The sequence below is a fragment of the Erythrolamprus reginae genome, chromosome 4 (assembly GCF_031021105.1).
Source record: "Erythrolamprus reginae isolate rEryReg1 chromosome 4, rEryReg1.hap1, whole genome shotgun sequence".
NCBI lineage: Eukaryota > Metazoa > Chordata > Lepidosauria > Squamata > Dipsadidae > Erythrolamprus > Erythrolamprus reginae.
Window position 1 is genome coordinate 60,198,879 of NC_091953.1, and position 26,915 is coordinate 60,225,793.

The window sequence follows — 26,915 nt, forward strand, 5'->3', positions numbered from 1 at the left end:
ACGATCCAAAGTGCAGACTCTGTAAAGAAACAGATGAAACAATCGATCACATACTCAGCTGCTGCAAAAAGATCGCAAAGACTGACTACAAGCATAGACATGATGCTGTGGCACAGATGATCCATTGGAACTTGTGCCGGAACTACCATTTACCAGTAGCAAAGAACTGGTGGGATCATAAGCCCGAAAAAGTGGTCGAAAATGAGCAAGCAAAACTACTGTGGGACTGCCGACTTCAGACTGACCGAATTCTGAAGCATAACACACCAGACATTATGATCATGGAGAAAAAGAAAGTATGGATCATCGACATCGCAATCCCAGGAGACAGCAGAATTGAGGAGAAGCAGCTAGAGAAATTAGTGAAATACGAATATCTAAAAATTGAGCTGCAACGACTCTGGCATAAGCCAGTGAAAGTGGTCCCAGTGGTACTTGGCACGCTGGGCGCAGTACCAAAGGATCTCAGCGGACATTTGAAAACCATCGGAATTGACAAAATCTCCATCTGTCAATTGCAAAAGGCCGTTTTACTGGGATCAGCAAACATAATTCGCCGCTACATCATGCAGTCCTAGGTGCTTGGGAAGTGCCCGACTGGTGATGAAATACAAAATCCAGCATAGTGATCTTGTTTGCTGTGTTGTACTGACATAATAATAATAATAATAATAATAATAATAATAATTTATTAGACTTGTATGCCACCCCTCTCCGAAGACTCGGAGCGGCTAACACAAATCTAATATTAAAAATAGTTATAAAACCCATTATAAAACCGTCATACCATCCAATTAAACCAAACATAAAATGAAACAGCTAAGGGTCAATTATGTCCCCCAAGCCTGGCGGCATAGGTGGGTTTTCAGTAGTTTGCGAATAACCCCAAGTCACAGAAAGTAGAGTAATAATTGTGCATCAAGAAGATATGACAGTTATGAGAAGTGCTATTCTCAAGGTGGAAGAAGCTATTTCCATCATATTCAGGGCATCACATATCAATGACTCAGGTTTTCTAAGAAATAAATATATTTTATGGAGTGTTCAAATGTTAAATGAGAGGAAAAATTGGAAATTACCACTCCACGCATTAAATCTCTCCTCTACTATCTATATATGTCTGAACTGGGCCAAGGTTCTCAACTGAGAATGAACTTTAATTCCTAAGTGCCTTATCCACCAATCATAAAATGCTATTCAGATTCTAAGACAACGACCATCATTTTTTATTAATATGGCGTTTTGTCGATATAAAAATTAAGGGAAAGCTTTTCTGAGAGACTGAAATTAAATTTATCCTGAAAAACTGGCATTCCGAAAGGAAAATGCTGACATGGTGAGAAAGAGATGAGTTTTATTGCATGTTAAATCAATTATACCATGATTCTAAAAAAGTTGAATACCAAACACTTTTTGTCAGATTAAAAAACAACTTTATTTTAAAGTCTGTGTTTTATCCTTTTATTTTACCTTTTTTCTTACAATTTTTGCCATTCCCAGACAATGACTCAAACTGATTAATAATAGTCTGAGAAACTCTTGGTCTCTGCAGTTTGAAAGAAGAGAGCAAACTTGTGAGGTCATGAATAAAACATTTCCAAAGCTAAACTGCTTATTTAAATATGGCAAATGCTTCAAATGAAAGTAAGCATGTTTCTGCTCACTGATTTCAATGAGAGTTAAGGACAGACACTAAAGTGAGAAATGTAATAAAGTAGTTAGATCGAGGAATGCTTAAAAGATTCCAATATGGATGGTTTGTCTGAGATGTATGACTGTTTTTTATATTAAGGGTTTTAAATTGTTTTTAATCATTAGATTTGTACTGTTTTGTTGTTGTGAGCTGCTCCGAGTCTTTGAGAGGGGTGGCATATAAATCTAATAAATAATAATAATAATAAATACGGTAATCCTCAAACAGCCACAAAACTGACTCGGTAACATGGACAGTCATTTTTGGGTGTGTGTGTGTGTCAAAACTATGTCTCTAGCTTGTTCTGAAGATAAATCGGGGTGAAAAATTGTTGCAGAAATTGCTCATCATAAAGTGAGATATCTTTCTCTTCTCCAGGGTTTTCTGTATGAGCAATGATAATGATAATGATAATAATAATAGTAATAATAATAGTAGTAGTAACGATGATAATAATGATAATGATAATAATGATAATAATGATAATAATGATAATAATGATAATAATGATAATAATTAATAATAATAATTATTATTATTAATAATAATAATAAACAATCCAGTCTAAACATCCGTGTGAGCAACCAAAATAATGCTAATATGCTGCCTGATACCTAGGAACTGTGGATAGTTTACAAATTAGACATTATAAATTACAAGTTAAAACATTAAAAATAAAGAAAAATAGAAAAAGTCAAAAATAAAGAGTAAAGATGGCCAAAATGACAAAGCGTGAATGGAACCAAGAAAAGTAATTCATACAATCTAAAGGAGCTTCAGTTACTTTCACCAAAGGCCTGGTATAAGAAGCAAGTCTCCAAGGCCCTTCAAAACATATATTGAATATATGTGGGGTGGGTCACTTGTATCTTGGGGGGACCTCATACCAAGCAGCATGCCAAGTATGTCACAGAGAAGGTGTACTTCTAGTGCCCCGATATATGGCATTGGTTAATCAAAGCTCCTAGAAGCCTGTGCCAACCTTGACACAGATACTAGGGGAGGCAAGCAATCCCTCAAGCAACCAACTCCAATGCAATGCAAGACTTTATAATGACCAGCAGCTTCAATTTCACCTGGAAGCCAACTGCCAACCACGTCTCACAGGACTGGGAAAGGCAGAGCATAACCCACCACTTGAGGATGCAAGGGGCAGCTCAACTATTTGGTAGAATGTAGCAAATGTCCAAAACGGAATTGAGGTACTGTGAAGTCCAGAAAAATTATTCATGGATATAATGATAATGATGATGATAAATGATAATGATGATGATGATGATAATGATGATGATAATGATGATGATGATGATAATAATAATAATAATAATAATAATTTATTAGATTTGTATGTCACCCCTCTCTGCAGACTCAGGGCGGCTCACAACAATAATGTATTCCCATAGAAAAATACTTGTGGATTTTTCTGTCTCAGCTGTCAAAATCATTTTTTCACATCTTGAAAAAAAATACAAGAAACTTTAAGAAATGGACATTTGAGCTTCCCCCCCCCCCATCAAATGGAAATTTAAACATTCTTTGGATAGCAAGATTTCCATTTTTCTGGGAGTTTCCAAACTTACAATGAATAAGAGATTGATCTTCTTTGTTCTTCTGGGGTTCTTGAAAGTGCCAGAACAATTAGCAGAAATTGGTTTTTCCAGTGAAATAAATTCTTCCCAGAGATATTGAACTTCCTTCGTTGGATGTGTTCCAGCAGAGGCTAGTCACTATACATGACACCCTAGTGAGCACTGCAATCAAAACACCAACCCAGCATTCACAAAGTTCATTGAAATAATGAATAATGATGCTTACATACTTCTCAAACAGTTTATTTGTCATTGATACTAACTGTAATATTGAATGTACAGAAGAGTTATGGTACAAAGAAAGCAAATTTCCAGTAGAAGTAATGCAACAGTCCAGCTGCTTTGCATGCTACTCACAATAAATTCTTCTGGACACATTGACCTTGTTATGTGGAAGGGCCTATGCAACTAGAGACTTAGTTGAGTGGGTAAAAATAGCCTGTTCTCTCCCATGGAAGGAAACCATGGGGAAGTTTGGGGAGAATCCCTTCTAAAAGTGACCCATATAACCAGATCAGGAAAAGGTGTGGCAATTCTTGTACACCGTATAAACTGACCATAAATACACCCAGGAAAAGTTGAATTCATGTGGTCTAACATAGTTCTCAAAAGCAGCCCAATTTGCTATTTATATTGTTCACTCATCAAATTTACTATGTTACATCTGAAACATTTCACTTTTATAACTTGGGTCTGCTACTTTTGAAATACCACAAATAACCCACAGTTGCTTGCACATTCTCCTATAACAAAAAAGCAAAGACATTTCAATGTGCCACATAAAACCATGCTTTAACTGTTTACAAAGTAACTAAAACAGTTCATCTCAAAACCTAAAGTAATTAAGCTGGAAGAAAGTTCTCTACAGTATTTAAGAAAAGTGAATTCAGAAAAGGTGTTGTAAAAGAGAAAAATGTCAAATACTTACAAGCATTACCAATATGTTCTATGAAGCTTTTAAAACTTATTTACATACATAAATACAATTAAGTCTCGTGACCACCTTTTTATTGTAAAACAAAATAATTAGTGGATAGTATTGTCCAAGGGGAAATCAACAAAAAGTTGATAGAATGGCAAAATGTTAGAAACAAAGGTTAGATTCTTTTTAAAGCAATTGTAACAAAATTTTCTGGAGACAGTAATGAATACTTTATAGTTATGTGTCATCTGTTGGAAATCAGTTTGGCCTTTTAATAGAAATCTTAATATGCAGAAATAAATAAGAACCATTTGCTCCACTGAATTGTGATGTAGGAAAAATGTTATTTCAACAGCAGTATCAGAGATTTTTTAACCCCAAATATATAGTCATTTGAACTAAGTCTTAGATAAGTATATTTATAATCTGTTATGGAACTTGATAGCCCAGCAGGTTATTATTATTATTTAATCAGTTAGCTCTGCTAAAATCAAATTCATCTCAATAAAGCAATCACTATTTGCTATTAAGCCAGGTACTTCATTGTTTTACAAGATGGTAATATTGTTGAATTTGATGGGGAAAAATTGTCAGACAGAAAAATAAAGCAAATTGCTGTAAAAGGAATAGCTGTTTTTCAGGATCAAAAGGAACTCTGATGCATAACTGATTTGTATAGAACAGTGATGGCGAACCTTTTTTGCCTCGGGCGCCGAAAGAGCGTGTGCGCGTGCTATCACGCATGCGCGAGTGCCCACACCCATAATTCAATGCCTGGGGAAGGCGAAAACAGCTTCCCCCTCTCACTGGAGACCTCTGGAGGCTGGAAAGGGCCTGTTTCCCAACTTCTGGTGGACCCAGTAGGCTCATGTTTTGCCCTCTCCCGGCTCCGAAGGCTTCCCTGGAGTTGGGGGTAGGGTGTAAAAATGCCCTCCCTCATCCCCATGGAGGCCCTCTGAAAGCCAAAAACACCCTCCCACTCTGTGTGAGCCAAAAATCAGCTGGCCGGCACACACATGCACGTTGGAGCTGAGCTGGGGCAACAGCTCGAGTGCCACCAGATATGTCTTTGAGTGCCAACTGTGACATCCGTGCCATAGGTTCGCCATCACTGGTATAGAATATAGAACAGCTGATGCACTCCAAATGTTTTTTACTTTGATGCCCAGCATTTCTGATCAGTATTGAAATCAAGCACATCTTCAAAACACCTCCCTGAAAAAGGCAGTGTTAGAATATGCCTTTCATAGGGCTCCAGATGAGTTTTACTCTAATATATAATCAGCTTTACCAAGTTTGATTCTATGTTTTAGGAAAACAAAGCACTTCAAGTATGGGACCAGTAAGTCTTAAATTAAGTCTATCCAACTATGTTTCATTAAAACAGGAATTTTCCTCTGAGGTGGCCACTTTGACAGATTAAATGTAATCTGCTTTCTTTTAGATATTGCATTTAATCTCCCCAAATGCCAGGTTAGGGATAGGTGCCATATGACATTAGGGAAGATTATTTACCAAAGAGTGCTTCCAAAAAATGCAGTTTATAAGAACCACTGCTCCAAAAGTGGAAACATCATAGAGGTTGCACACTATTTAAAGGCAGATAAAAACACTGGATCATAAACACATCACCTTGCAATTGTTCCTTCTGAATGAGATCCAACAGAAACTCAACAAATTTATTGTCATGTAATGTCTGTATATTTGCAAAGCTCTATCTTTGGGAGTAACTTTGTTTTAGCATTTCTAATTACACAGCAATATTTTGCAGGATAAAATCAAATGTGTTCAACTTCTCATAACATTAAAGTCCAGTGAAGTGTTTCTCCCCCGCCCCCACAATTTCTGAAAATATTTATGAAACTATTACAGTTATTCAAAGAGGATGGGGGTGAAATACAACACATCTGGATGATACCAAGTTTTAAAAAATGTAGACTCTCTGTGCCTCAGGGTGAAGTTCATGCTTGAAATCTTGAATATACACTTTAAAAAAATTCATTGGCATTTATTTGTGGCTAATTGCCTTTCAAATTCTAATACTGACAATGTCATGAGAACAACAGTTTGGAAAAGCAAATCTGGCTTGTTTGAGGTGAGAGGAAGACAATGAATTGGGACATCTTAAATATTAGGTGAAGAGCCCACCAGGGATAATAAAGGATTAATATAATAAAGTAAGAAAAAAGTAATTGTTAGTACTCTACACTTTAATCTAGGGAGTGCTATATGAGTTTACTTCCAGGAAGATATTGAAAGGTATGAAAAGATAATAGTTGAAACATTAGATGTAGTGCTCTCAACTTAAGACCTCCCTACATTACTGCACTGTTTCCTGAATGTTTACGATATACTGTACAAAAAAAGGATTGAACGCATGTAAGAAGAAACCAGCACACCTGCAAAAACTGAGTCATAGCTCACTGGTGAAGCACATACTTTGCATACAGAAGGCTCTTGGTTTAAATCACTGACATTGCCAACTGAAAGGAGGTTTAGTCCCTATTGTGAAAAGCGTCTGATCGTAGAATAGAAAATTGTTATTGATGGCACATCAGGCATCAGCAACAAGCTGTCTATAAGTAGCATGGTATTTTCTAGACCAGTGATGGTGAACCTTTTTTTGCTTGGGTGCCAAAACGGTGTCTGCTTGCATGATAGCAGGTGCATGCCCACACCCATAATGCAATGCCTTCCCCATGCACATGTGCGCACAATTCCACCCCCAGCATTACGTCCCCTGCACATGCAGACCTCACTGAAGCCTCTGGACGTCTGGTAGGCCTGTTGGACTGTTTTTTGCCCTCCGCAGGCTTCAGCAAAGCCTCCGGAGTCTGTTGATGGTAAAAAACAGGCCCAATGAGCCTACCGGAAGTTTGGAAATGAACTTCCAGTAGGCCCATTGGACCATTTTTCACACTTCCCAGGCTTCAGGAAAGCCTCCGGCTTCCCCAGGCTTCAGGAGGCTTTCCTGAAGCCTGGGGAAGGCACAAAATGACCTCCCCCTGCCCCCTGGAAGGCTTAAAATCAGCTAGCCAGTTGGCGCTGACAGAGCTTAATGCTTCTTGTGCCATCAGACATGGCTCTGCGTGCCACTAGTGGCACGCATGCCATAGGTTCGCCATTATGGTTCTAGACCCTCACAAAGTAATTTTTGTTCACGTTAAAGCAATATTTAAAATTGTTGAAAACTTCATGAGAACCCCGTGAAATTATAGCAACATCATGGGAGAGTGCTAAATTTTTTGGCAATGATGCTCAATGCCAGAAATATTGGCTGATTCTGAAGTAGATAATACTGGGCTATGTGAACAACTAGCCTGGTATAAGGCAACTTCCCCGATTCTTGTAAGTTTAGTGCATTCTGAATACATGCAAAGTGCTTACACATGGCCTTTTGCAACTATTCATCTGAACCTGGCTGACATCTATAACACTGCATATGCCAACCAAGCACTTAAAGCTTATTGGCTTCTCCAGAATCATACCCAACTCAAGTTCAGTGCTTTTTATTGTTACATTCTCAGAACACAGAGTGCTAAAATGGATTTAATCCAGTCTGTTTCTGGAAGAAGCTAGTGAATTGTGTTTATTGGGGCTTATTCTCAAGTAAGTATGGAGGGTACTTATTTCTGCATAAATTGGAAGAGAAGTGTGCTATTCATTATTCATGGATGTGCCTAGATACGAATTCTTCTGATAGAAATTGAGAGCATTGGGTGATATTAAGGAGTACAACTGCATTCGAATCCCACATAACCTGCTTAATTTAAAGTGACATCTTGAATGTTTGAGATGTATTAGAAAACAATGGCATTTTAAACAACTACCAAGTTGAGTTACATACTTTATAAAATCCAAATAGAACCAAACAAAAAAGGATACCAAGTTACAGGTGGGATACACAAACATAAAAACAGATGTGAGGCCCACATTCCATAAGAACCAGTTGTCCTTAAAGATTTGTTTCTGGACCATAAGAATCCTAGGAAGGCTGCAAGTCTGAATATTGAAAAGATGTCAAGGTGGGGCTGCTTAGGACTTAGAATAGAATAACAGAGTTGGAAGGGACTTTGGAGGTCTTCTAGGCAAGAAACCCTATACCATTTCAGACAAATGGTTATCCAATCTCTTCTTAAAACCATTATTACTTTATGTATATGCTATGCCTCTATCTACTTATAGAAAGTGGAAGAGTGGGGAGCTTTTCCTAGAGAGAGAAAAAGTATCTTCATTTTTCTTTATATGTTATGAACAGACATTTGTGTGTCCATAAATTATACTTTAGTTCCCATGTGGTGGTGAATTCACCTCTCTGGAGTAGTAGACGAGGTTTCTTGATCTTATTTTACCCATTTGGATTGCTCCCCCTTCCCCCAATGCACTTTAAATATATTCGATTTTTATTAATTTTCCTCTGAAAATCAGAATATCAGAATATTTTGAATATATGAATTTTAGTGGGGACTTTGGGAGTTACTTGGGTGACCTAAAAGAGGTTCAGTAGTCTCAACGTTGCCCACATCTCTCTTTTATAAGGGTGCAAAGTAGCTGAGGATGAATGAGTGAATAAATGCCTGGAATGAAGAATCCCACACAGAAGTTATATTGGTTTGAACTTCAATTATGTAAGATTGCTGGAAAATCCTTTGGATTGTGTGTCATTTGGGGGAGGGACTTGGGTCTTCAAAAAAGTGATTAGGATTCAGCCTTAAATGAATTTTTGAATCACCTAATAGGGCAAGGGAGAAAACTAAGATGTATTGTATTTGGATCATAATGTGGAACTTAGCAGTAATTTAGAATGCTAATATTTAGCTGTGTTGTTTGATTTTCCTCCCCCCCCACTTATGTTGTCTTTAAGAAAGTTGATGGAATATAAATATCATACTGTATTAGAAATTCCAAAATATATACTCTTAGACAAATCTTTGCTTCCAGTGCCCAAATCAGCATCCAAATGCGGCAAATACAACCTAAACTTCTTTCTTATTCAAAGACATTATATTATCACAATATTTTCAAAGAAACCTGGCTTCTCAATTGGACAAAAGTGACTTTGTTTAAATTATTGAATGAGAATGAAATGGAGCTAAATGTAAACAATATTTCTAAATAATTAAAAGTCACATTATCCATAATTATTCCAGCCATTTTATATGTAATAATTTTAAACTTTGGTTGCTACAAAATGTATGTGCTTATTTTCAAAGCATTATTTAAATAAAAGCATCACACACAAAAGATCAATGCAGAGCATAAATATTGAGCAACTCATCATGTACTTTTTCAGTAGTTGAGAAGGACTGCAGTCTGTCACTCCTTTATATTAAAAAAATTAAATTACTTTTCTAGAAAAGAGGCTTTTGTAGATGCACTTAGCTGACAAAGTACAAGAAAAGTAAGCACATTATATAAAAAAAGGATTAAATCTTTCTGCAGATTTTAAGGTGCCAATAAAGAAAGATGATACACAAAGAAGGATGAGTTGCAGCTGAAAAACATAATAAAAATAAAAACAATTCCTGTATTCTTTGGGATATATAACTTGATTAAAAAATTATTTCCAGGATATAAAAACTCTTATTCACAGCATTGCTAAATTAGAAGCATTCACAGTTTCTCTCTGAGAATCGTTGTATACTTCCTTTTAACTTACAGGTCAAACTGATTAAATTATTTAAGATTGTATAAGACTAAATGCCTCAGCACCAGATGTCAAACAAAATACTTTAAATTTCAAAGTCTGAAACTCTGGACACGTATTGAGTATCTATCCTTCTCCATATTTATAGCCAACATGAGTGAACAAAACTGCAATTTTAAAATGTTATTATTTTCTGAAGTTCAGACTTGGAAAAGGTCTATGGGAATGTAATCACTTCACTGAGCAAAATCAATCAGAGAACATCATAGCAATATTTCCAGAAATACTGACTTCAGAACTGATTGTTATTCTGTGTGAAAGATAAACATGGCAGTGCTCTCATTTGTCATATAAAAGCATGGATATTACCAGAATAGACACCTGTATTAATAATTCAATATGGTCGCCACACTGCTTCTTCTAATCTTGCTGTGGTTCCCATATTGGTGGGGGAGTTGCTATGACTGCCTTCAGTGTCCACAACGTCATTTTGGTTTGGAAGGTTGGGATTGAGCAAAGTGGATCCGGTGGAAGCATTAGTGCAAGGAGGCAGAATACGAGGGGGAGACCGATCACCACCAGACATCATGGAGAATTGGTAAGATCCGGCTGATGTTCCATAGTAGAGATGATAGGAAGGAGAGCTGGTCTGAAATGGGCTGCCTTGAGCCTGAGAAGAACCTGGGTAGGGAGGTGGTAGGTAGGTGTGGTATCTGGTGGCGGTGGTCATGGCAGACATGCCAATTCCTATTCCTGAGCTGACTGGGGTTGGAGTATAGGTGAATGCTCCAGGATAGTGCATACGAGGGTCAGAAATGGAAGGAATGGCAGAAAATGGACGATCAATTCCCACCCTTGGATCACTGAATGCTGTTAGGTCAGAAGCACCTGGTTTAGGAGAAAGGATATAAACACAAAACAGATATAAACTGTAAGAAAAATACATGAATTTATTTCATTGAAGATAAATCACTCAGATACACAGGTGGCCCATATGACTTGCAGTCTGATTACCTGCAGTTTTACATATATGTAACTGATAAATGTAGACAAGGCCTCATTATCAGCAATAACATGTTTGTGTATCTGCAGTTTTTGTCCTGTGGTTCTGTTACGAGGATGCTATTTGGAATGGTTTTGGAAATTTTAAGAATGCACAAAAGGGCAAAATATACTTTTCTGCCTGCCTAAAAGTAATTTACTTGAGAGCTCATATTCATAGTTATATGAATAACATATGATAACAGAAAATTAGATTTGACAAATACAAAATAGTGAAACAAAATATTGCCTATTAACAATGAAGCTTTGGTAATGCACTTGAATACTTTTGAAATATATGCCTTAAATAAAAATAAATTAGCCATATCTCTAGGTCCACAGTGTGTTTTAGTATACACAGTATAGAAAATTAAGTATATATGTCTAGTTATTATTGGAGACATGAATAACATTTTACCAATCTTGTAATAGTTGTACTATGAAAATGTTCTGTTTCTAAAATTAATGTTAAAGTCTTTTATGTAACCACTAAAGTCATAAACTTCACATTAGTTCTCTATTCAATAATCCTGCTTAAGATCTAATTAGTGAGAAAGCTGTGACTTTGTTCCTAGAAATATGCTTTAGCTTTGTCCTACTATTCACAAGTCCTGTTTCAAACAGCTGTTAGTTTGCTACAATCATCAATTGGGTTCAATAATAAACATTTTGATTTGATATAAAATCAAATATACAGTGATCCCTCGATTATCGCGAGGGTTCCGTTCCAAGACCCCTCGCGATAATCGATTTTTCGCAATGTAGGGTTGCGGAAGTAAAAACACCATCTGCGCATGCGTGCCCTTTTTCCATGGCCGCGCATGCGCAGATGGTGGAGTTTGCGTGGGCGGCGGGGAAACCCGGATCTTCGTCTGCTCGCTGCTGCTGCGGCCGCCCAGCAGCTGATCTGCTCGGCGGCAGCAGCGAGGAGCCGAATCGGGCTTTCCCCTTTGCGTGGGCGGCAGGGAAACCCGGATCTTCGTCTGCTCGCTGCTGCTGCGGACGCCCAGCAGCTGATCTGCTCGGCGGCAGCAGCGAGGAGCCGAATCGGGCTTTCCCCTTTGCGTGGGCGGCGGGGAAACCCGGATCTTTGTCTGCTCGCTGCTGCTGCGGCCGCCCAGCAGCTGATCTGCTCGGCGGCAGCAGTGAGGAGCTGAATCGGGCTTTCCTCTTTGCGTGGGCGGTGGGGAAACCCGGATCTTTGTCTGCTCGCTGCTGCTGTGGCCGCCCAGCAGCTGATCTGCTCGGCGGCAGCAGTGAGGAGCCGAATCGGGCTTTCCCCTTTGTGTGGGCGGCGGGGAAACCTGGATCTTCGTCTGCTCGCTGCTGCTGCAGCAGCAGCGAGCAGACGAAGATCGGGGTTTCCCCGCCGCCCACGCAAAGGGGAAACCCCGGCTCCTCGCTGATGCCCCCGCTCGCCCACCCGCCCGCCGCCTGCCAGCAAGAGGGGGAGAGATAGAGAAAGAGAGAGAAGGAAAGAAAGAGATGAGAGAGGGAAGAAGAGAGTGTGAGAGAGGAAGAAGCAAGATAGAGAAAGAGAGAGAGAAAGAAAGATGAGAAAGGAAGAGAGTGACGTCATCGGGTGGAAAAATCGCAATATAGCGTTTCGCGAAGAACGAGATCGCGAAAATCGAGGGATCACTGTATTCCATTAGCAGCAAAATAAAAGACCAAGGATGACATGTGATTCTCTTTATAAAATTTTATTTATTTATTTGCCTACAGTTATTCAGATAGAATAACCCCTGGAGATCCTGCTTGGAGAACCTCCATTTATCATGTAAAATGTGGTAAACCCAGAACTCAAAGAGCTAGGGTGGCGCAGCAGGTAGAGTACTGTACTGCAGGCCACTGAAGCTGACTGTAGATCTGAAAGTCAGCGGTTCAAATCTCATCACCGGCTCAAGGTTGACTCAGCCTTCCATCCTTCCGAGGTGGGTAAAATGAGGACCCGGATTGTGGGGGAAATATGCTGGCTCTGTTAAAAAGTGCTATTGCTAACATATTGTAAGCTGCCCTGAGTCTAAGGAGAAGGGCGGCATAAAAATTGAATGAATGAATGAATGAATGAATGAAAGAATAAATAAATAAACAAACTCAGAGTTGGATTTTGAGCTTTAAGTGAAAATAAAGAATGATAAATAGATTATGGAGTGGTAGCAGCAAGAGACAGAACACTGTGATAGACATATATTCAGTGGTAAAATCCTCTAAAGTCTACTACCGGTTCTGTGAATCTGCTACTTGAGGTGTGCCTGCGCAGCACTAAAAAAGGAACATTTGAAGCCTTCCAAGTCTGCAAAAGTAAGTAGAACGTGTGTGTGTGCATGTGCGTGTGCGCGCGAAATCTGCTGTGCCCCATGATTTAGATTAGATAGAAAGCAGGAAATCCTTCTAGCTAATATAAATTGCGCATCACAGCTGATCGTCGGCCAGCTGATTGTTGGAAATACCAGTTCGCCCGAATAGGTAGCATTTTTTACTAGCGGTTTGGAAGAACCAGTCTGAAGCGGTAGCATTTAATTCCTGTATATATTTAGTAAGAAAGTAGCAACCACGAAAAAGTTTTCAATGTTAAGATTTGCAGGTCACGTTTGCTTTGTCGAAACAAAGAAGTGTTTTATTCTGAACAGATGACTATGATGTTTGGGCAGTTATTTAGGAAACTGCTGACTGTTAATGTCCTTCAGTATTCCAAGCAAAGATAGTGTTATTGGGGAGGTGTAGATTGAAATATTTCACCACGGCCCCTGTCACAAAACCACCAACAAGAATTTCTTATTTTTGCTTTTAAGATAATGATAAAAAAGGAAAAAAGAAGCAAAACAAAAATATATACATTGTAGAAAAACTGTTTTAAATTGAAAAAAAATAAAAATTGAAAGACAAAAGTATATTATTTTAGCAGTCTATAGTTATCTAAAGTAATTATTCGAACACATATATTTTCTAATATAATAATCTAATATAACACGTTTTTAACCTTCTCTATTTTCTAAAAATTAATTCCTTATTTCATTATATTCATGTATATGAAGTCTATCTCTGTAAACAATCTACTCAGAGATGGCAAACGCAATCGGGTCTCAATCCAGTGAAAGGGGCCACGCAGTTATCTTTTCAATGCTGCAGTATCAGCCTTTTGGCCCACTAAAAACCTAGCTTCCTGGAACTGCCATTTCTTGATTTCTTTTCATTTAGTATATTTCCATCCTGATGCATTTTGTAAATTGGGCAGTTAATGGGAAGTGTGGTAATATTTCATTAGTAGGAGATGAATCAAGCTTCTCTGACAGTTGGTCACACTGAAAGACAAACAAAGCTGAACTTTTCCACCCACCCACCTTTCACACCAGTAATTCTAATCATGAAATTTAGGAGAAGAGAAGCCAAGCTAGTCCCAAACAAGCACACATTTCTGTTCATTTTGCAGGGATCAACACTGCCAAACTATTTACTAAGTCTGCACTACTATTAATCTTCTTATTGTTCCTATTGCCCATCTCCTCCTACTTACGACTGCATGATTGTAACGTTGTTCTTTGTATCTTTACAATTTATGTTGACTGTTTCCTAATGTGATTTGATTGTTTATACCCTAGGACAGTGATGGCGAACCTTTTTTGGTTCATGTGCCAAAAGGGAGTGTGTGCATGTGCTAGCCTGTGTGCACATGCCCACACCCATTCCCTCCCCCATGCATGGACATCCTTTACTGCCCCTGTGCATGCGCACAATCCCCCCTATGCCCGCATATGTGTACAGGCCTCACTGAAGCCTGGAACGGTGAAAAAACAGCCAAGCGGGTAAACCCAAAGTTTGGAAAAACGGACTTCCAGTTTGCCCACTGTGCTGTTTTTCACACTCCGGAGACTTCAGGGAAGCTTCCTGAAGCCCTGGAGTACAAAAAACAGTACAACAGGCAAACCAGAAGTCCATTTTCTGAACTTCTGGTTTGCCTGTTGGGCTGTTTTTAGCACTACAGGGCTCCAGGAAGCTTCCCTGAAGTCTCTGGAGTGTGAAAAACAACACAACAGGGAAACCAGAAGTCCATTTTGTACTCAGTAGTGCAAAAAACAGCATAAGGGGCAAATGGAAGTCCATTTTTCTGAACTTCCAGTTTACCCATTGAATATTTTTTTTGCACTCTGGGGCTTCAGGGAAGCTTCACTGAAGACTCCAGAGGGCAAAATGACCTTCCCCAAGGGTCAAAACCAGCTTGCTAGTATGTGAATGCATGCTGGAGCTGACATGTGCCCTCCAATATGGCTCTGCTTGCCATCACAGCCCTATGACTATTATTATTATTATTATTATTATTATTATTATTATTATTATTATTATTATTATTATTATTATTATCTATTAGATTTGTATGCCGCCCCTCTCCGTAGACTCGGGGCGGCTAACAACAGTGATAAAGAACAATATGTATTGACAAATCTAATAGTTTAAAATCTAAAATAGCAATTGTACATTTAAAAAAATCTAAAAAAGAAGGAACCCCAATATAAAAAACATACATACAGTCATATCATGCACTAAAACTACATAGGCAGGGGGAGATGTCTCAGTTCCCCCATGCTTGACGACAGAGGTGGATTTTGAGGAGTTTACGAAAGGCAAGGAGGGTAGGGGCAGTTCTAATCTCTGGAGGGAGCTGATTCCATAGGGTCGGAGCTGCCACAGAGAAGGCTCTTCTCCTGGGTCCCGCCAGACGACATTGTTTAGTCGACGGGACCCGGAGAAGGCCAACTCTGTGGGACCTGACCAGTCGCTGGAATTCGTGCGGCAGAAGGCGTTGCCTAAGTGTTGTATCGTATAATTCCTGATGAATGTATCTTTTCTTTTATGTACACTGAGAGAATATGCACCAAAGACAAATTTCTTGTGTGTCAAATCACAGTTGGTCAATTAAGAATTCTATTCTACTCTCTCTATATGCGTATGTGAGAAAGATAAAGAGAAGGGTGGAAAGGGGTCTCTCTCTCTCTCTCTCTCACAAACACACACACACACACACACACACACAAACACACAGAGAGTGGGGGAAATAATTTGTGAACCTCGTTCCTTTGCTCCTTTCATCTGGACTAGATAAATACTGGCTGCTTGGTCAACAGAAAATCACCAAGTTTATAAATTTAGGAACTAAAAGCATTTCGAATAGCTTGTTCCCCATTTGAAATAATGAACTTCAGCTCCCTTCCTCTGCTGATTGAGGAACTCTCACTTCCCCTCCAAGGCCTCCCCCCTCCCACAGACGAAAGATAATGGCCTCTTAAAAGAGAGCTAGGAGACAGGCTCCAGTTAACAGAGACTTTGGCTCCCTTTCCTTGCCAGCTATTACAAGGCATTAAAATAACAATAAAGCAACCTTTCCTCATGGCAAGCCCTCCTCAGACGCAGTGTGGAGTCTGCCTAAAAGGAATGTGTGCCTACAGAAGGGAAAGAGTCAGGAAGGTGGGAGAAAGAGAACAAAAACAGTCTGGCCCGCCACTGGATTAAAAGGGTGCTGCAAATATAGTGTCAGATTCTGAAAGCTTGTCAGCCGGCTAAACAGACCTCTTTGATATCCTTCAACAAGTTTCTCAGAAGGTTTCCGTGACAGCCTATAGTCGTAATTTTGGATGTGCCATATATAATCACCATCTGCCTTTCTGCTAAACAATGCTACTGAACACCTGGAAATGCCTCCCTCGCAGATCAGATTTCAAGTGTAAATGCCAGTTGCAAAGAGGACTGCCACTTCTTCCCTGGGAAGGTTCTCTGTGCTCCTTGCAGTAGCCGCGAGAGGCAGAAATTCAACTGGGGAGGCTGTAATCCAGCAGGGAAATATAGTAATAGACATGTCATGTGCTGAACATCTGATTGCCGCACATATCTATAAATGGAACGTGATGTTAGGAATGCCATTGTTTCGCATCCAGATGCACCTCCCAACAATTGCAACTGTGGCTCTGGGTTGCCTTGTGGAGGGGAAAGGGGAGATGACAATGCTTGAGCCCAGAGGAGAGAAAATGGGGAAGGCAGAATTTATTTTATTTTATTTTATTTTATTTTATTTTATTTTTTTCATTTCATTTCATTTCATTTCATTTCATTTTATTTTTTTATTTTATTTTATTTTATTCTATTCTATTCTATTTTATTTATTATTTTATTTTATTTTATATATTATTTTATTTTATTCTATTCTATTCTATTCTATTTATTATTTTATTTTATTTTATTTTATTTATTATTTTATTTTATTTTATTTTATTTTATTTTGTTTTGTTTTGTTTTGTTTTGTTTTGTTTTGTTTTGTTCTGTTCCGTTCTATTCTATTCTATTTTATTTATTTAATTTATCTATTTTGACAAACAATTATAGGGTGGTAATTTGTACAAAAAAAACATTAGATAAGTAATGATAAAAAATAACAAAAGAAGACAATAGGACAGGGACGGTAGGCACAGTGGTGTGCTTATGCATGCCCCTTACAGACCTCTTAGAAAGGGGGAGAGGTCAATTGTAGATAATCTAAGGTTAAAGATTTTTGGGATTAGGAGTAGAAACCACATTTCAGGCGTTTTAATTCATAAGACGCCCCGAGTTTTCGGAGAGGGGCGGCATACAAATCCAAATAATAAATAAATAAATAAAGAGCAGGGGGAAATGGTAGGCATTTTTAGGGACTGATAAGTGGGTTGAAAGATTACATTGGAGTTCACTGGTATGGATGAAATCTATAAAATAAACCAAGCCTTCAAATTTAGGTAGCAGAGGGCAGGGTGAGGAATGTGAAAACAGCCAGCCTCCAAGCCGTACAGAATTGCTGCATTGGAAATCACAAAATGGAACTTTTGCAATTTGAGCTGAGCAATATCTAAGCTGAAAGAGAATTGGCTGTGGGGTAGACAGGGTCGTGGGAAAATAGTGCCCATGACTGGGATAAATCACTAGGGGAATTTCCCATCATGCTGATGAAATGATGGGGGAAAAAGTCACTGGCAAGCTTATCTATTCTTATTTCGTGCAACAACAATAATTAGCAACTCTTATCCAGGTGTGATTTATTCAAGTTGAAGCCAGTAAAAGTGCTCCAAGTTAGCATCTAATTTTTGGATTTGGGGGAAAACAGATACAGTTTTAGGTCATATTTTCAAAATATTAAAAATTCGAAAGGATTCACAAACATTTAAACGCCATTGTATATTCCACTTTTTATTAATTCAAGGCAGCATTCTTTCCCCACAAGAACCCTTTGTGAGGTAAATTGGACTAAGAGAAAGTTGGGTGAGGTAAATTGGGGTAAGAGAAAGTGATTGGCCCAAAGTTACCCAATCAACTTCTGTTCTTGAGAGATGACTATAATCCCTACCACTAGCCCCAGTGGTGCCAGTACAATATCTTAAACTTGCTGGTTCTTAGTGTTTTAAAAATGGGCCTAAAGAATAGTATTATTCTGCTAATATCACATCTCTAACTGGCTACACTAATGTCTTGGGTCTGAATTCTTTTCTACACTTTAACTTGTTATATATTTATCCCAATCAAAGCACAACATTTTTTTTGTTCTGGAAACTGTCAGAAGAATTGTAATGAAGGGGACAGGAAACCCAACAAATTACAACCAAATTTCTTGAATTATATTATAGATTGACACCGTAATTTATGCAAAAAGCTGCAGCATTTTACTTGTTCAAGAGACAAGATTCTCCAAGCCACTTACTTGTTAGCCGGCTTGAAAGCTCTGCAGAAAGGGAGGTCATCCCACTAGCCCTTCCGGGTGAAATCGGTGTGGCTGGATGAACAGAAGAAGTTGCAATTGATCCCAGGTATTGGTAAGATGGATCATAAGGCCAGGGAGGAGATGGTTGAATTTGCCTTGTATCTGAAATGGGGAAAATAGATGTGAAGAATAGTGAAATACACTTCTTAATCTACCATTAACATTAGAGCATCAATTCATGGTGAATCATCCAGATATGATTTATTGCAGAGTTTTGCAATGATGGTTGTAAATGTATGCCTGCTGGTTGTTGTTTTACATACAGGATACAACAAGGCAGTTCTTTTATAAATACTTTAAATTCCATGAGTAATAGATCACAAAACACCAAAATCATATTGACTGAATGGAACACAATAGCATTTGTTCTCTTAAGGCCTCAGGATGATGTCTCCCTCTCTGAACCTGCCCAATGGTTTATATCAGCAGTAAAGGCCCCTTCAAGGAGAGATGCCCATGGGGGTAAGGGGTAGAAAAAGATTGGGGTAACAAAAAGACATAGACTGCAATGTTGGGGTGCAAACATGACACATGCATCACAGTATACAATTACAAAAAAGTGCAGCTTGCTTGATGACACCACAAAGCACATCTTATTATTTGGGAATCTTCAAGGATGGCCACAGAGAAGTATACTTCTCAAGTACCCTGTGGTTGGAAGGTTGTGATCCACAGGAAAGTTTCTCCTCCTCAACAGTTCCCAGACTCTAGAATGCTTTATCTAGGGACACATGTTTGGCTCCAACTTGCCCAATGTTTAGGCAAATGACAAAAATGTAACCCCTTTTGCCTAGCTTTGAATTAATTATGATAATTACAATGCATTTGAATTTCTTTGGTTTTTCTGCCCTTTACTTTTTGCATTTTATTTTACTTTTGTAAGCCAGCTTGAGTGTTTATATATATACACACACATATATGATTTCATAGATTTTCACGGGTACAGGTATGATGGTCTTGGTATATTCGGGTTTCTTCCCGTGTAGGATTTGGAAATTTCTGGTGACGTTTCGACGAGGTCCCACTCGTCATCTTCAGGCTGGTGTTTCTGTCCTTGTTCTAAGGTGAACACTGCGAGACCTGAGCTGCCTTCCTTCTATAAATACTGGTGGCTGGGTGTGGTTTGATCAAGTAGCCTGCAAGCTCCAACTACTCAGGATATCACGCCTAATCAACAACCATTAACTAATCAGCATACTTCAGTTACATCAACGACCCCAGATGTTACCCCACTGACTCACCAGGAAGTTTCTACACAGCAGGTAATTGCTGAGCCATCAAACCACACCCAGCCACCAGTATTTATAGAAGGAAGGCAGCTCAGGTCTTGCAGTGTTCGCCTTAGAACAAGGACAGAAACACCAGCCTGAAGATGACGAGTGGGACCTTGTCGAAACGTTGCCAGAAATTTCCAAATCCTACACGGGAAGAAACCCGAATATACCAAGACCGTCACACACATATATATGTACACATTTGTAATAAACAGACAAATAAAGATCAGCAGTTTTATTTTAAAACTCTATTTGCAGACATACTGATGGTTTTGAGGAAGGAAGGAAGGAAAGATTACAAGGATCTTACAAAGAAAGATTATGAGGATCTTACAAGGATCTTTACAAAGAAAAAAGCTCTGAGTTATTTTCATGCCTCTTCTGTGGATGTTAACTAAAGATAAAAACTGTGGCTGACGGAAAAACAGTTTGACAATTTATCTAATCAGCTAAAAGAGATTTTCAGAGAAAAGTTGTACAAGATGGGCAAAATTTCCTGTCTCATGTCAAATGAGATTAAATGCTCTATACTTCTGATTCTACAATTCTTTCCCCATTTTGGTATATGTAAGATCACCATTTTCTTGTTTAGGATGGAACGGTGAATCTCCATTTACCCAACTGTTAAATCTAAACTTTAAAAGTTTTCCATCAGAATATACCAGCATGTGGAAAATTCTACAGTCTTTGGCTGTGTTCACACTATGTATTGAAATAAAAAATCAGGCAAGCACATCTGTGTTTAGTATATTAAAAAAAAGTTAGCCAAATGGAGCATTATTAGTTTAAATATTTACAGTAAGTACTTTAAAGCAGTAAATGAATAAAGGTAATACAAAGAGCCAACAATTTCCAATTTCTGAGACCAAAACAGAGTGAAGCCTGGTTCAAATCACCACCATTTTTAGCCATATTAAAAAAATAGGTCTTTACCCATATTGTGTGACATGCAGTCACCAATGACCTGCACTTTACTTGTTATTTAGAAAAGTATTCCATCCTATAAATCCAGAAAGCTGGGAACTATATTTGCAAATCACATAAGTGGAAACAGAACCTATTTGGACAGATATCAAACACTGGACTGTCTCTAGAAGTCTGGCTTGCAGAACATAAAAATTGCAATGACAGCTGAGACACTACTTTGTGCTTCCATTTGTTAGCACTTCTCTACCACTTGAAGTGATGAGACAATGACCGCCTTTTGAGAAAATCAAATCAAAGGGCCCTGACTTGGCTTTGTATTTAGCCTGTTGCATGCAATTGTAACTCCACAAAAACATATCAGTATGCAAAGACATCAAGATTTAACTAAACAAGTTCTTTTTATCTAAAGTCCTTTGTGAGGAGGTGGAGTTCATAATTACTAAAAATATCAAGCGAAGATCAGAATATGAGAAATTAGAACAACTGTGAATGGCACCATATGAAAATAAGATGCTATGCCAGTTTTGTCTTTATGAACACTACTAAACATCACCAGCTGCTAAAGACTTGGTTGACGATCTCAAATCAATATATGAAGTTTTAGGGAAACTTCTGAATTGCTTTCACATGTGACCACCTATACGGTTCTTCCATTGCACTTTACCATTAATCTGCAATGATACATACATAATTTTATACATTTATATAATTAGTTTTAAAACATTCATTTTATATACTATACAACATACTTTGACAGTTTAACACAGAGAATTCTATTAGAATATTTGAACGGTGCAAACTCAGTAGATAAGTGTTAATATGCGTATTACATCAGAAAGTGCAGATCAGATTCTTCGGTAATAGAATTGAAAAAGGTTGAATTCTTTAAGCACTCCTCAAATTCATCTTCTTACCATGAAAGTCCTGATAATTTTCAATTTTCTTTTTCCTCTTAGATTGCCTGCTGCTTTATTTTACTCTTCTCATTAATCTAGGTCAATGATGGCGAACTTATGGCATGGGTGCCATATCTGCTGGCACCCGATCCTTGGCCTAGCTCAGCTCCAACGTGCATGTGTGTGCCAGCCAGCTGATTTTTGGCTTGCATAGGGGCTCTGGGAGGGCATTTTTGTCTTCCAGGAAGCCTCCGGGGGGATGGAGGAGGGCATTTTTACCCTGCCCCTGCTCCGGGGAAGCCTTTGAAACCTGGAGAGGGCAAACACAAGCCTACTGGACCCACCAGAAGTTGGGAAACAGGCCATTTCTGACCTCCAGAGGCCTCTGGGGTGTGGGGAAAGCAGTTTTCACCCTCTCGAGACATTGAATTATGGGTGTGGGCACTTTCACATGCACGATAGCCCACACACATGCTTTTTCAGCACCCAAGTGAAAAGAGGTTCACTATCACTGATCTAGGTTATTTTTCTCCAAAGTTTTTTATTTGCTCCTACTTATTTGGTTTCCCTTGATTTTTTTTTCAAACCATGCCTCTTATCTTTCCAGAAATAAAGCAATTCAGCCAATCTTTGCCACGTTTTTTTCTGATTATGCAATTATGCCAACAACTGCTGAGCAGCTTCATAGCAACAGAAGAAAAGATATCAGTCTTCTTCAACCTGGAAATATTCAGAGGTGTTGGGACTGGTGTGCCTGTGTGCGTATGTCTCTCTCTCTCTCTCTCTTTGTGTGTGTGTGTGCAGGGAGAGAGAGAGAGGGAGGGAGGGAGAGGGGGGAGGGAGGAGCTTCAGAGACAAAGTTATTAACTCTAATTCCAAGATCAGAGATTTTCCTATTCTGCTGACTTCAATAAATGTAGGGCATGTTTCTCCCACAACATTGGTGTTCTTCCCAAAGCTTCATCCAGCACAGCTATAATAATAGGGAATTTAGAAGTTTTAGTCATAATACATGTGAAAGCTACTAGGTTAAGGAAGCCGCTTTACTGAATTATGCAGTTACAATCTGAAATAAATGTTTATATAGGTTCTGATAGCAAAATGAGGTTTCAGTATTTTTTAGACAGAGCTTAAAGGAGCAAAATGAAAAAGATCGTCTTGATTATTCTATTATCACTTTAGATCATTTGCAGCCTATATATAAAATGCTTTTCACTATAACAAGTACTATTCATTTCTGCATTTTATAGTGTGAGAAAGTATATGTAAACAATTATTGGAACAAAACACTTTGGGGTGGGAACCAAACTACAGTAATTCACAAGGTGCTTAGTTAGACTCCTGTATTCATGTTTCATGTGTCCAGTTTCCTGTCAAGCTAGCTATTACATACAAAGCACTATATCATCATTCATGCCCCATCATGATTTACAGCCACAGAAATTTTGTGTTTGCTTTCTTAAACAATAACAACCCGATAACCATAATTAAACAGGGTGTACATTGCATAATATTTAATACTTTCATACAATAAGCTTTGATAATATATTCATGTCTATAAGAGAAAACGTATGTATTGAAGATGGGTGAGATAAGTGCATATAAAAAAAGAAGCTGCACTATTTGTTGCTTCTTAGAAATATAGGGACTTTTTTTTTTAAAAAAATCAGTATTTGCAGCAGAATGGACCTTATCATTGGTGGGAGTGTATCTTCCGAGAAAAATACTTTTTGATATACTGCCCATTGGGTGGCAACAGAGAGCTTCTTGCACACTCTTTTAAGCACCCGGTAATGCTCAATTTGATTCCTCAGAGTTAGTATACTGTAATTATGTTCTGGGGCAATTCTGTACTGCCATAAATTATGTTGATTTATTCTACAATTTGATACCTATTAAATCTTGGGACTGAAGTGGCTTGAGACAGGCTTAAACAACAGCTCTTTATTGTAACAGTGAGTAAGATCCAGCAGAGAGCTTGGCAGACAGCTTCCCCTTTTATAGGGAGCTGTCAGATGGCTCGGCCAATCAACAGTCTGTTTTCCCACTTGAGGAGCAGACCTTGGCGTGAACTATGCAGTCTCAATACTTAACAATATTTTAGTTTCAAGAATACATAATGTGCCAAACAAGACTCATTTGTAGATATCTCTATAACACCTGAGTCCACCATTCTAAGGACACAGAATGCTTAGGGCAGTGATGGCGAATCTTTTTTCCCTTGGGTGCCAAAATAGCATGCGTGTGCACTTTCGCGCATGCGCAAGTGCCCATACCCATAATTCAATGCTTGGGGAGGGCGAACAAAGCTTCCCCCGCCCCCACTCAGAGGCCCTATGGAGGCTAGAAATGGCCTGTTTCCTAACTTCTGGTGGGCCCAGGCTATGTTTTGCCCTCTCCTCCCCAGGCTCCAAAGGCTTCCCTGGAGCCAGGGGAGGGTAAAAATGCCCTCCACCATCCTGTCGGAGGCTCTCTGGAAGCCAAAAACATCTCCCAGAGGCTCTGTGCAAACCAAAAATCAGCTGGCTGACACACACATGTACGTTGGAGCTGAGCTAGGGCAATGGCTCACGTGCCAGCAGATATGGCTCCACGTGCCACCTGTGGCACCTGTGGCATAGGTTCGCCATCACTGGCTTAGGGTATAGGTGGCCGAGAATAGATCTAGATTTTGTAATAATGCATTGTAGCAAATCACAACAAAAATTATCTAACTCCCAATTAATATAAGTTAAAGCAGTGTTTCTCAACCTTGGCAACTTGAAGATATCTGGACTTCAACTCCCAGAATTCCCCAGCCAGCATTTGCTGTCTGGGGAATTCTGGGAGTTGAAGTCCAAATATCTTCAAATTGCCAAGGTTGGGAAACACTGAGTTAAAGTATCTGTAGAATCTGAGATATCTGTAGAAAATGAGTATATGATATTTGTTGTGGTCCGCCAGTGGCCTGCGGATCTGCAGAATCTGGAAAAAACAATCCTGTATATTTTTTATACATCGATAATATTGTGAATCTGGCAGCAGAGTCGGACAGTGAGAGGCTGGGGAGGAACATGGGTCACCCCTGGAGTCTGGAGAAGGCTCGGTGCCAGAGGCAGAGATCCAGCCGGGGCCACCTGGGAGGTCTACGCTGACTCCACAACCTCCAGAGGCTGACATGAGTGAGGCAGAGAAACAGGGGGAGCCTGTTCCCAATGCACGCATGCGCAGAGCTGCCCGAAGGCAAGAACAGTAATGGAAAAAAAGCTAAGACTTGGAGGTGATTGGCCCCTCACACAGGCTATAAAAGTGGAGCAAATGGATGTGCTCATTTCAGGAAGCAACTTTGTTCAATCTGTGTCTCAGCATTTTGGTTCTGACTGCGTACTTTTGTTTGGCTCCTTGCCAATTAGGTCTTTGGCAGTGTGTCAAGAGATAAAGATTGGTGATATCAGCCTTCTTCCGAAAGACTTCTGTTGGACTCATTGACATTGTTTGGGACTCATTGACGTTGTTTGGGAATTATTATGGCTGGAAATGAACATAATTCACAACTGTTAAAATACAAAAAAGGTTTTGGGATTCCATTTGTGCTTTACTATTTATCAGGAAGCCTTGTTCAGAACAGTATGACCCGGAACAGCTGTAATTCAATCCATAGCACACAGAGCAAGGAAAGTATACTGCTCAAAAAAATAAAGGGAACATTCAAATAACACATTCTAGATCTGAATGAATGAAATATTCTCATTGAATACTTCATTCTGTACAAAGTTGAATGTGCATAATAGCATGTGAAATTGATTGTCAATCAGTGTTGCTTCCTAAGTGGACAGTTTGACTTCACAGAAGTTTGATTGACCTTTTAATTACAAAATTTAAGTTTTCATCCAACTTCATCATAACACTCTGTTTGAACATTTATTCCTAAATAAAGTAATGTATTTTAGAAGGAAATGTATTACAAGGAAACTAAGAAATATGCATGAGCTTATACTACTATTCCTGTTAGCAATTGTAGTTGGTTCTGATCATTTTTGGAAGATCTGGTGATGTTTTCGCCTTTAACAGGGGTAGGTGAGGGGGCACAAGTCTAGCTTGAAAAATACCGGTAGATGAAATTTGGAGATGTTATTTTTATATTCCAACCTACAGCCTTTATAACCGGAAGCTACCACCCTTGCAAAGAGAAGCAGTCAGTGAACTCTCAGAATGGCAGCTTGCCATCTTTTGGAACCACAAGGCTACCTTGGAAGATGGTCATAATTGCACAAGCCAATCCAGAGTTCACCAGAGGCCAGATATTGCCATTCTTTTCAACTTGGCGGCATTTAAAGAGGCTGGATATTACAGTGGTAGAATGTGTTGCTGGAATCATTTTTGAGCAGGATGTGAATCACTAGTAAAATTATATGTCAGTAACTGCCAAAATACAAATACCTTTTTGTTATAATAGAGAAACCCACATGCCTGCAAAGCGTAGTAACTAACTTTATTTTTCTTTCTTAATTTTTTTGAATGCCTTTTTGTTTTTATATTAAAAAATATGAATTTACAACTAAAGGCATTATGGGAAGAGACAATACAATACAATAGCCACAAATTAATTTCTCAGATATCCATTACTAACCACCCATTGCAAATCTAGTTTTGTCATTTTAAAACAATTATGATATGACAAATACAATCCATCAAAGAACACAATTTCTTATAATTTTAAAATAAACATTGCAAATAATGTATGAATTAGAAAACTATTTGAAAGATAAATAAGCACAGATTGAATTATGTGGTGGTGATCTATTAAGAATTAAGTTGATAGAGACAAATTCTGAATAAAAGATTCTACATTCATGTTTTTTTCTGGAACTTTTGCTGCTTATTTTTGAGCCAAGGCTAATATTCTTAATTAATATTAGTAAACAAAAAGGAAAAAAAGTATCAACGTGTTATGTGAAAGGCTATTCACTATTTTTTTCCAATTTCTTAATAACCTTCATCCAAATGAATAACTAAATGTTTGGTATACATTACTATTGGAGAGATAATACATACCAATCTGATTATTTGTTTGATATTTGGATATTTATTTGTTTTGTCAAGTACGTATTGATGATATATAAAGATATAACAATGTTTATATACATGATACTAGTAAGACAGAGACATA

The 26,915-nt window shown here is 38.6% G+C and overlaps 1 protein-coding gene across 1 annotated transcript in view; it reads right to left on the reverse strand.

Moving 5' to 3' along the window:
• Nucleotides 1-3,509: 3,509 nt before the first annotated feature.
• The window catches only part of RUNX1 (RUNX family transcription factor 1), a 231,632-nt gene continuing 208,226 nt past the window's right edge, over nucleotides 3,510-26,915 (reverse strand). Inside the window, exons 6-7 of the mRNA XM_070750387.1 lie at nucleotides 18,610-18,771; nucleotides 3,510-10,739 (exon numbers count right to left, since the gene is read on the reverse strand). Coding sequence (XP_070606488.1) covers nucleotides 10,246-10,739; nucleotides 18,610-18,771 — 656 coding nt within the window. The 3' untranslated portion in view covers nucleotides 3,510-10,245. The remainder of the gene's footprint in view (nucleotides 10,740-18,609; nucleotides 18,772-26,915) is intronic.